At 40.0% G+C, this 12437-nt stretch overlaps 1 protein-coding gene across 2 annotated transcripts in view; it reads left to right on the top strand.

The window, feature by feature from the left end:
• WBP1L (WW domain binding protein 1 like) overlaps positions 1-12437 on the top strand; it is a 75651-nt gene that overhangs the window by 54162 nt on the left and 9052 nt on the right. For both annotated transcript variants that reach the window (XM_020790806.3, XM_020790807.3), the window contains exon 2: positions 3776-3878. In XM_020790806.3, coding sequence (XP_020646465.1) covers positions 3776-3878 — 103 coding nt within the window. The remainder of the gene's footprint in view (positions 1-3775; positions 3879-12437) is intronic.

The raw sequence follows: 12437 nt of genomic DNA on the forward strand, positions 1-12437 counted from the left end.
GTTTCTTCCTTGATCATAGTGCAACTAAGCATGTGCGACTGTACTTGATTACAGTGATCCCTGGTTATTCCTCCCTTGTATGCCAGGGATGGAGAACATTCAAGAGGGTCTCCTACTTCCCCAGGATCACTGCCCTGAGAAACAAGGAGACAAGAAAGTGAGTTGTCGGTTGGCTTAATTATGGCCACTGCTTCTGTAGTTGGTAAAAGGGAAGGAGTGACTGGCTCAGGACTCAGTCTGAACTTAGAAGAACATTTCTTGAGACTGCATTACTTGCCCCAATTGGAGAAAGTGAAAGAGTAAAGCTTCCCAGGTACCTGGAAACTGTTTCCCCAAGTTCTGGCTGTTCTGTTTCTATACAGTATTCTGTTTCACCCTAAAAAGAAAAGGTGTTGGGGAGGAGAACTTAAAAGACAGAATTTGGGGAAAGTGATTTACTTTTTACTAGTACTTGTAAGGTAGGGATGGGCAGAAGAAATATGAAGTAGGGCTGTTGGTTAATCTTTCAGTGATTTGCAGTATGTCAAAGTTTATGTCTCTAAATCATTAAACAGCAATAACAAAAATCTCCTGCCACATATCAAAATAGAAGAAAGTTTCTTGGAGTTGGGAAACTAGGGATAGATTTGTATGTAATTCAGCTCAATTCTAGTACTGAAAAGAAATTCTTAATCTAAGAAGGTGCTAGGAAGTGTATTTGTTTCTTCATTCTGGATGTAGCTCATATCTATGGACTGAGACAGTGTTTGAATTGGCCTAAGTTGGCAGATCTTAGGGTACTAGGAAAAATAAAGGAGGATTTACAGTAATTCTCTTTGCTGTCATGCCTCCTGTGTGCACTGGTGATACTGTAAAAATAACACTGCAAGTTTGCTTTCATTATGTATATTGTACTTTAGGCTAGATCTGATGCATTTGATTCATCACAGTGCTCCATTCCAGCTGTAACTCTATTTTCAAAGTTATTAAACAAGGTTTTAGGTATTGCCCATGGTGTCTGTGCCATTACACCCCAGTGATGTTACTTTCGGGTGATAGTTGTTTTCCATCTCTCAGCTGTCTAAAGAGGTGGCCTTCAGGGAGGATTACATGATGATGATAAAGTATGACTGACTTGGCTTATGTCCTGGACTGCAGGAGTATTCCAGGAAGACATTTTATTGGAAAGCTTGTTTTATTTTAAACTGTACTGTTAATTATGCAGAGCAAGACTGCATGACCATAAGATTACTTTTTGTGAAAGGAGCCTTCATTGCCCTCATGTTAATTACTAAAATTTCTGATTCTGAAAGTATTAGATACACATTGTCCCAAATTCTATTAGTTGCACATACTGCTATAATGAAATTGATATAAAATGGTGATGAATTGCCATCAGATGATAATTGGCACACTCAGTCACACAAGTCATCATGCAGCAGCAAGTGCCTACATTAACTTATTAACTTGCCGCAACTGGGCACAAAGATTTACACCCAGGCATTATGCTGCCATAAAAACTGAGTAAGATTTTGGCCATTGAATAATCCCTTGATTTCATTATATACGACATAAATTTACATAAATCTGATCTTGAGTTCAGAAGTATAAATTTTTTAAAAAAGCATTTTGCATTTCAATTTTAAAAAGTGATTTTCTAAATATATCCTGTTTGTCAGAAGTGCAAGTTGTATATATGTATATGTTTTCCTCATGACAAGGCAACAGGTTAAGGTTGAAGTGCAGGGCAGAAGGGCCTACAACCTAGAGAATGAAAGTGGAAATAGTTTTATCAAGACACTAGAAAAGATAAAACATGTAAATATATTTATTCTATTTTATGTTGCTTTTCTCCCAATACTGGGACCCAAGGTAGGTCAGAAATTGTTAAAAAACAAACCAGCTAAAAATTCAGTAAACATTGCGTTAAAAATCTACTAAGTATAGAATAGTATTAAAAACAATTAATTAAACAGTTTAAAACACTGGTTCTTAACCTTGGGTTACTCAGGAGTTTTGGACTGCAACTCCCAGAAGCCTTCACCACCAGCTGTGCTGACTGGGGTTTCTGGGAGTTGCAGTTCAAAAGCATCTGAGTAACAAAGGTTAAGAACCACTGGTTTAAAACACCTTAAATACATTAAAACACACATATACTGTAATAACTTTATGGTCCAGTAAGTTATTAAAAGCCTATCTATAGCTATGGTCTTCAGTTGCTGCCGAAAGGACTTGCCACCCAATGTGAAGGAACTGGGATTGAGAGAAGGGCCTCCTCTGAAGATTTTAGGAGTAGTGGTTTGGAGCAGCTTTGGGAATAACAGGGCTAGTGAAAGGCTAAAAGAGGCCATCTCTGCATGCTTAGCAGAAAGATGGTAACATTCATCCACAGGTGGTAAGGTGGGCTGTATCCAAACTAAAGAGAAGATACCATCTTTAAAAGCAGCCACACTCATCCTCCTATATTAGTACAGTGGTGCCTCGCTAGACAGTTACCCCGCATGACAGTTTTTTCACTAGACATTGACTTTTTACGATCGCTATAGCGATTCGCAAAACAGTGATTCCTATGGGGGAGTTTCGCTGGACAGTGCTTGGTCCCTGCTTTGCAGACCAATTTTCGCTAGACAGCAATTTTGACAGCTCCCTCCGCACTCACAAAACGTGGGTTTTCGGGACCTAAGCTTCGCAAGACAGCTATTTAAACAGCTGATCGGCGGTTCGCAAAGCGGCTTTCCTATGGCTGACCTTTGCTAGACAACGATAATTCTTCCCCATTGGAATGCATTAAACAGGTTTCAATGCATTCCAATAGGGAAATGCTTTTCGCTAGATGATTTTGCTAAACAGGTATTTCAGTGGAAGGGATTATCATCATCTAGCGAGGCACCACTGTATAAACAAATATTTTAGTGTAAGAACAAATAGGTATACTATTTCCTGTTAACCAGTATCCTCTTATTCTTCCTCTGTTGTCGAACTTCTCACCAGACGATCATTAGCATGACAGAAGAAAATTATAAAACACCCCTCTATTTTGCTCTCCTGACTTCTTTCAAAGAGAGTTATGTTTTTCATGCAAGGTGAGCATTCCAAAATTGTGTTCCTCCCCCCGCAATTAAAATATATTATCTGTTCTGTTGTTTTATTATGTGCGGTCAAGTCAGAATTGACTTATAGTGACCCTAATGGAACTTTCAAGATAAGTGAGGAGCGATTTAAGGAGCGGTTTTACCAGTTTCACACATGAACTTCCATGGCCGAGCAGGGAATCAAACCCAGGCCTCCTGAGTACTAGTCCATTATTCTGTCTACTACACCACATTGGATACCCACCGTCTGTTGTACCATTTTATGTACACCTTCTTCTTCTATACATGTGCTTAGTGGTGAGCACATGCTTTGCATGTAGAAGTTCCCTGGAGGGAAAACCTCTTCCTGAAATCCTGCAGATGGACAACCTGTCAGTGTGTACTGGAATAGATGGAACAAAGATCTGACTTAGTATACATAAGTTTTCAACTGAAGTGTTGGAAACTTGCTGGCTGATTTTATTCCATTAGATGTAATTTGGAAGATCTGTATTAATAAGGATGCCAGTACTGTTTTCAAGGCTGGACTTGAGTTGAAAAGCTTGGTATGCATCTCTCAGGTAAGCCCCAGATTATATGTGACTTTGAACAGGTGGGTTAATACATACCTTGCAACTCCTTGAGGTTTAGTTCTTCTTTATAATACATGGACTTTCTTCATGTTTTAACTGCTGCCACTAATCTATTTCTCTTTCATATTCTAGGACAAAGAAATATGTATAGGAATCAACAATCAGAGTTACATCTGCGAAACAGGACATTGCTGTGGACAGTCTCAGTGCTGCAATTACTATTATGAGCTCTGGTGTAAGCATCTTACTTACTCATTTGTTCATTCATTCATATATATGATCTGTTCCTAATCTGAGGTTAGAGTTAAAATTGGGAGGTTGCTCCTTCTTTGTTTAAGGACTAAGTGTTGGAGTGGATGATTATACTCATCTCCAGTTGAAACTTGAACAAACTATTGTTTAAATTGATTTTCATTCGTGCGTCACCCCTGCATGTACAATAGAAAGTGCTTCGGTTGCACTGGTGGAACGTCTTTTGCTGGAACTAGACGAAAGAAAGGTGTTCTCACCTTTTTCAAAGTAAGACTTCCGTACCATAAGCTGTGATATCTTTTACACTGCTTATCAGGTATGTGTCCATCAATTTGGTTGTGTTTTCTTTTCTTCCCTGTCAAGTACTTTCCAAAGGATGATCGTACTGCTCCACCACTGGAGAATTATACGGTTGGTTGTCTTAGCTTTTATTCTGTCTCACGTTTTTGTAATATCTATATGAAGCCACTGGAGAGGTCGTGCAAGGTTTTAAGAGTTTGTTGATGTCATCAGAATGTTGATGATACCCAGTTATATCTCTCTTGGACTGTGATAAGGCAGCCATGTCCTTGAACAGGTGTTTGGAGTCAGTAATGGGTAGGGGCCAATAAACTGAAGCTCATTCTAGATTTGAAGCTAAAGTCAAGCATGTTCATGGTTGATAGGCTTGTCAGGTAAAGAACAGACAGGCAGCTTTTTTTGAGGTGGATTGTACTTTCTGTGAAAGAGCAAGTTTGTGGCTTGGATGTATTCCTTGAACTGGTATTTGAGCTTGATACTCAAGTGGTGGCTGTGGCAAGGTGTGTGTCTCTGTATCTGGAGGTCATGCGTCAACTGCTTCATGTCTTCCAGGATTAAAATAAATAGACCAGACCACTTATGCCTCGATTACCTCTAAATTAAATTGCTATAATAGAGTTTGTTTTTTAAAAAATTCATAACCTAAAGGAACAGTTGTTATAGTGTGGCCCTGTATGCCACACTATTCTACATTTTACTACATTCTACCACATTTTAGTAGTAAAATGTAGAACATTTTAGTAGTTAGTACATTTTAGTAGTTTTATTCTACATTTTACTACTTTTACTACATTTTAATGCAGTAAAAGCTTTTGTGTGCAGCATGATTCATTTGAACTGAAAATATAAGCAAATAGTTTATTCAGAAAGTATAACACATATATTATTTATATTTATTGCCGTTAGTGCCAGTTAGTAGAAATTGTTAAAGGAAAAATCATGTTAGTCCATACAGCACACCACAGAAACTGCTGGCACCTTAAACACTAATAATCAATGATACAAGCTTTCAAGAATTAGAGCCCTCTCTGAGAGATTCACAAAGTGTTATCTTCTGTCTGTAGGACTTTCTGTGCACAAAAAGAGTATGTGCATGTGTGTGTAAACAGATGCATAAATATGATTGATAATAATACTAATTTGTACTTTTTGTGATAGATATTGGAAGCCAAATTTGGGCATGATTCCTGTTTGAAGTGAAAAAAAGACCAGTTCCTCCTTTTGAAAGGATAGTGATACTGCCTTAGGTGCCTATTGGCTAGTGCCTATAGTATCACCAGAGCATGCTCCATTGAACACTTTGTCATCTGTTTCTGAAATGTGGTTGCTCAGCTATTTGAGATCTGTGGATGTCAGAAATAGAGCATCTAAGATAATAACTATTTTTTTCTCTTCTCATGGTACCCAAGGTAGATTTTAAAATGTTACAGAAAAAATTTTTTTGGTGGGAGAATGGCAGATGTTTTGCTTGGGTAACAAATATTAAGTAGAAAAGGTTAATAAAGCCTTTCTCTAATGTCTGCTTTGCTACACTCAAGGACTCTTTTAGTTTGAGGAACATTAATAACTGTGATACAACCACAGTTTTTTCTTAAGTTGCATCACTGCATGGGCACACAACACTGTGCCCCCTCCCCGTCCACGCAGCATTCCTCTTCCTCCATGCACCCACAGTGAGTGTTTACAGCCCCTTTGGTTCTGATCGTGGCAGAATCCCACGTGGAGTGGTGGAGAAATCATGCATGTGAGGGACAGAGCCCTACCCAGCAGAGCTGAGAATTAGAGGGAACATTGGATACAAGTTATCTTTGGCTAACAGTCCAGAATTGTACCACACACATTTTGCTCAGCTGTAATGCCTTTGATCACAAATAATTTAGACATAGACCATTTTACATAGGTCATAGAAGGCAGCAATTAGGAGGACCAGATTTGGTTTCTTTTTATTAATCTGCTGTAGCAGTAGTCATTATGAGAGATGGGCACTTAGTATTCGTATCTTGGGGATACAAATATGAACCGCGGCACCACAGTTGCTTCTGGGGCCCAGTTCCGTACCCCAGAACCAGCTGGCCCACTCATTGGGCTCCACACAGCACTGCAATCCTCCTGTAGCGGCAGTGCACGAATTCTGGCAGGAGCCTGCCCAGCCCTTTCCCACCACCCCTGCACAGCTCACCACTCATTGGCTGAGTAGGAAGACTCCCCATCCCACCTCCATGCCAAAGTGGTTGGCTTTACAGGGGGCGGGGAAGGGCTGGCAAGACTCCTACTGGAATTGATGCACCACTGCCAAAGGAGGACCACAGCCCCACACAGAGCCAGTCGGTTCTGGGGGAAGGAATTGGGCACCCACAGCACCTTATGGTGCTGTAGTTCGTATTCATATCCCCAAGATACAAATACGAAGTGCCCATCTCTAGTTACTATAACCAGTCAGAGGAGAGCTAATCAATATGAAAAGCTAGAGGAGCAACTGAACATCTTTTGCCTTAGACCAATCTTTCCCAACCTTGTGCTCTTTATATGTGTTGTTCTTGAGCTCTCACCATCAATGACCATGTTGACTGGGAATGGAAGGAACTATAGTGCAGCATACTTAAAAGACCATGAGATTGGGGAAGGCTGATCTTGACCCTGTCTCCCTCTGGCTCACCTATATCTGTGGTTTTCTTCTATACTGTATCTATATACAGAGCCACTTGTCCTGTGCTTTAATCAAGTTCTTGTTTTTGGTAAAAGATGATGAGAGTCCAGGATGCTGTATTAGGTTGTAGCTTTATTAAGGGTGGAGAAAGGGACTGACTGTTATGCCAGAGTTCCTCTTTTTCTGGTATTTCATTACCCCTGGAAGGAAACAGTGAGCTATATATTCATCTATTGTTGTCTGTCCCTATGTGTACCAATGTGATTGCTTATGTTCCAAATGGTTCATTTCACTTCCTGTTTGTGACCTGAAGATCTGGCTGGAAAAACATGCTAGGATTATTAGGTTGCCTCTAATTTAAAAGAACAAGAACACATACCCCATTTCTTCTGTTCTGTCTGCAGGTTATTTGAATTTATCTATACTTCATAGTTACACCGGTTCACAATATTATTGTGTCATCCTATGGAATCCTGAGGCTGGTTAAATATTTAGAATTATTTGCTAGAGAGAGCTCCAATGTTGCCCCCTGATCTGCAGTACTATAGTATTGTAGCAGATAACCATAAGTATATTACTAAACTGCAAACCCGAAGATTCTGCAGGATAGAGCCATGGCAGTTAAAGTGGCATCAATCTACTGTAACTGTGTAGTTTACATACATTCTTACTTCTTTTAGGATTGTAGGAGAGGAAGGCAGTTCCCAACTGACATGTTGAATTGGATATCTGTTCCTCAGCTCTGCTTGATAGTTTCACAAAACAAAGTTAGCCATTTTAAATACTGTTTTGTTCAGGGTTTTTGATTATTATTATGCTCTTATCTTTGTCCTTGACATTTATTCCAACTAATTTATGTAGTAAGTCTTGTTCATGTGAAATGAAGCTGTATTTAGGAAAATGAAGTGGAAGAGACTGCCCAGATTTCTTTGTTTTATGCTTTCCTGGAGAAGGCCTTATGCCAGCAAATTGCATCCAGAACTCCAACTGGGGGAGGGAGGGATTGTGTCCTGCAACCTTCTTCACAGTACGTACAGTACTTGCTTTTAAAGTGTTAGTTATATGTGAAAGACCTTCATGATGACAGTTCTCTAACTGGACTTGTTACCACATATGCTGAAGTAGCTGTTACCCCTTCTTCCCTGTGTATACTACAACATTTGATTTAACCCACAGTCCTTCTTCTCACAAGTACCTTTGGAAATGTGGTTCAGGGAGTGCATTAGAGCAGTCAAGCGTAGTCGTACCTGTATGAATTACAGTTTATAAATTCACAGAAGTCCATGGGGCTATTATTATTAAAGTCATATCAAACAGATATAGTTATGTAGTGCAGACATACAGTAGTGTTCTTCTTGATGTTGTGCCAGAAGAGAGGAAAAGAAGGGCATGCAAGCCCTTGGCTTATTGCAGCTCATTGTGTTAACACTAAACCATATTTTAGTACTACATGTTAATGCAGTCACCATACACCACTAGATTCTTTCCTCCTGCAAGGCGCCATCTTATTGGACTGAAAAAGCTGTAGAATAAAGACATTAGGTCCATCTCAAACCAAAGAACCTCTTTATGTAGAGTCCCATTAATTTTTTAAAAAAAGTAGGTTTAGGGTAGGCATTTATTTATTTATTTATTTGATTTTTACCCCGCCCCTCTAGACCATGTCTACTCGGCATGAGGAAGCTGTGGTTCTCTAAATATTTTTGGACTTAAAACACCCACCAGCTCCAAACAGCACTTGTGGCGAGGACTTATGAGAATTGGGATTCAAAATCTGGAGGGCCTACACATATACCACCCCTAGTCCTGGGCACATTGTTCCCGGATCATTACCCTGCTGTGTATATTCCATTATTGTCTCTACACACATCTGCAAACAGAATTCATTAGAAACTTACTCTGGCTGTTGAAGGTTTAAGTAGGTATTCAAGTGGATATAAATATCCCTCTGTGGAATGCAAGCTTTACTTAGAGACTTTACTTTGAGAAGATTTTCTTCTAGAGCTTCTGTGTTTAAGTCAGCCATATAAGAAGAGAAAAAAGAATAATGTTGAGGTGTTGTTTTTGGCTTTCTCTCAACCATTACTTGACATAAAAATTCAGAAATTTACTTCTTACTAAAGTACTTGCATAGGAACCTGGAATATAAGATCTATGAACCTTGGTAAGCTGGATGTGGTCAAACAGGAGATGGCAAGAATAAACATTAATATCCTGAGCATCAGTGAACTAAAATGGACAGGAATGGGCGAATTCAATTCAGACAATTACCATATCTACGATTGTGGGCAAGAATCCCGTAGAAGAAATGGAGTAGCCCTCATAGTCAACAAAAGAGTGGGGAAAGCTGTACTGGGATACAATCTCAAAAATGATAGAATGATTTCAATACAAATCCAAGGCAGACCTTTCAACATCACAGTAATCCAAGTTTATGCACCAACCACCGATGCTAAAGAGGCTGAAATAGACCAATTCTATGAAGACTTCTAGAACTGATACCAAAGAAAGATATTCTTATCATTATAGGGGACTGGAATGCTAAAGTAGGGAGTCAAGAGATAAAAGGAACAACAGGTAAAGTTTGGCCTTCAAATTTAAACGAAGCAGGGCAAAGGCTAATAGAGTTTTGTCAAGAGAACAAGCTCTTCATCACAAACACTCTTTTCCAACAATACAAGAGACGACTCTACACATGGGCATCACCAGATGGGCAGTATCGAAATCAGATTGATTATATTCTCTGCAGCCAAAGATGGAGAAGCTCTATACAATCAGCAAAAACAAAACCTGGAGCCGATTGTGGCTCTGATCATTAGCTTCTTATAGCAAAACCCAAGCTTAAACTGAAGGAAGTAGGAAAAACAGCTGGACTAGTCAGGTATAACATAAACAGAGTGCCTGAAGAACTATGGATGGAGGCTCCTAACATTGTACAGGAGGCAGGAACAAAAACCATCCCAAAGAAAAGGAAATGCAAGAAAGCAAAGGGGCTGGCCAATGAGGCCTTACAAATAGCAGAGAAGAGAAGGGAAACAAAATGCAAGGGAGATAGGGAAAGTTACAGAAAATTGAATGCAGATTTCCAAAGAATAGCAAGGAGAGACAAGAGGGCCTTCTTAATAGAGGAAAATAATAGAAAACAAAAAACCAGAGATCTGTTCAGGAAAATTGGAGATATTAAAGGAACATTTTGTGCAAAGATGGACATGATAAAGAACAAAAAAAGAGGTGGCAAGAATACACAGAGGAATTATACCAGAAAGATCTGGGTGTCCCGAACAACCCAGACAGTGTGGTTGCTGACCTTGAGCCAGACATCCTGGAGAGTGAAGTCAAGTGGGCCCTAGAAAGCATGGCTAACAACAAGGCCAGTGATGGCATTCCAGTTGAACTACTTAAAATTGTAAAATATGATGCTGTTAAGGTGCTACACTCAATATGCCAGCAAGTTTGGAAAAGTCAGCAGTGGCCAGAGGATTGGAAAAGATCACTCTACATCCCAATCCCAAAGAAGGGCAGTGCCAAAGAATGCTCCAACTACCGTGCAATTGCACTCATTTCACATGCTAGCAAGGTTATGCTCAAAATCCCACAAGGTAGGGTTCAGCAGTATGTGAACCGAGAGCTCCCAGAAGTACAAATTGGATTTCGAAGCGGCAGAGGAACTAGAGACCAAATTACTTCATTGACTACGCAAAAGCCTTTGACTGTGTGGATCACAGCAAACTATGGCAAGTCCTTAAAAAACTGGGAGTGCCTGACCACCTTATCTATCACCTGAGAAATCTATATGTGGGACAGGAAGCAAAGCAAAGCGTGCTGCTTATATAACCGCCCCATAGCCCTTCAAGCACTCTCTAGGTGGTTTACAAGTTAGTTATGCAGGCTACACATTGCCCCCCCAGCTGGCTGGGTACTCATTTTACCGACCTTGGAAGGATAGAAGGCTGAGTCAACCTTGAGCTGGCTACCTGGGATTGAACCCTAGGTCGTGAGCACAGTTTTGGCTGCAGTACAGCAGTTTAACCACTGCACCTCAAGGCTCCTACAGTTAGAACTCGATATGGAACAACTAATTGGTTCAAAATTGGGAAAGGGGTATGACAAGGCTGTAAATTGTCTTCCTGCTTATTTAACGTATATGCAGAATGCATCATGTGAAATACAGGACTGGAGGAATCCCAAGATGGAGTTAAGATTGTCGGAAGAAATATCAACAACCTCTGATATGCAGATGATAGCATTGTGATGTCAGAAAGTGAGTAGGAATTAAAGAACCTCTTAATGAGGGTGAAAGAGGAGAACGCCAAAAATGGTCTAAAGCCCAACATCAAAAAAACTAAGATCATAGCCACTGGTCCCATCACCTCCTGGCAAATAGAAGGGGAAGATATGGAGGCAGTGACAGATTTTATTTTCTTGGGCTCCATGATTACTGCAGATAGTGACAGCAGCCACAAAATTAAAAGACACCTGCTTCTTGGGAGGAAAGCGACAAGAAACCTAGACAGCAGCTTAAAAAGCAGAGACATCACTTTGCCAACAAAGGTCCGCATAGTCAAAGCGATGGTTTTTCCAGTAGTGATGAGAGCTGGACCATAAAGAAGGCTGACTGCCAAAGAATTGATGCTTTTGAACTGTGGTGCTGGAGGAGACTCTTGAGAGTCCCCTGGACTGCAAAGAGAACAAACCTATCCATTTTGAAGTAAATGAACCTTGAGTGCTCACTGGAAGGACAGATCCTGAAGCTGAGGCTCCCATACTTTGGACATCTCAATAGAAGAGAAGACTCCCTGGAAAAAGTCCCGATGTTGAGAAAGTGTGAAGGCAAGAGGAGAAGGGGACGACAGAGGATGAGATGGTTGGAAAGTGTGACTGAAGTTACCAACATGAATTTGACCCGCCTCCGGGAGGCAGTGGAAGACAGGAGGGCCTGTCATGCTCTGGTCCATGGGGTCACAAAGAGTTGGACATGACTTAACGACTAAACAACAACAAAAGTATTGCTTTGTGGACGTCACTTCTGCTTGGGAAGAATGACCAGCTAAGAGCTGAACCTCTGTATCGCCGGCATGGTAAAAAGCTTTTAAAATTCATTTCTTCTTCAAGAATTCTTTTTTGCATAAATCTTTGAAGGGAAAGATAAGGAACGTGTATATTATATTAAACTCTCTAAGGACTGTGTTGTTTTAAAACTGAAAACTCCTTTTGCTTTTGTGTCTGATAAGCTGCTGGACTTTTCATACTACTCTGCTCCTAATGAAAAGCTTGTAACAACTATTATTATTCTTTTTTTTCTTTAAATTTATTTATTTTTTATAACTTGGGATAGGGTATGGAATACAAAAGGTATTATTATTCTTAATTAGATTTTTTTATGTCAAGGAGGAAAGATAAATCTGCTAAAACCCCTGTTTGGAAAAGAGAAAAAGTACCCTCAGATCGCAGTTTGGAAAGATTGACGAGAGCATTTTCATCAACTGAAACAGATAAACAGAAAGCAATGGAAGAGCTCATGAATGCTGTAAAAGACATGTCCTGTAAAATGTCTCAAGGCTTTGATCAAACAGAGAGACGAGCCAAGTCCATTGA

This window comes from Pogona vitticeps, chromosome 3, assembly GCF_051106095.1.
Source record: "Pogona vitticeps strain Pit_001003342236 chromosome 3, PviZW2.1, whole genome shotgun sequence".
In the NCBI taxonomy this organism is placed as follows: domain Eukaryota; kingdom Metazoa; phylum Chordata; class Lepidosauria; order Squamata; family Agamidae; genus Pogona; species Pogona vitticeps.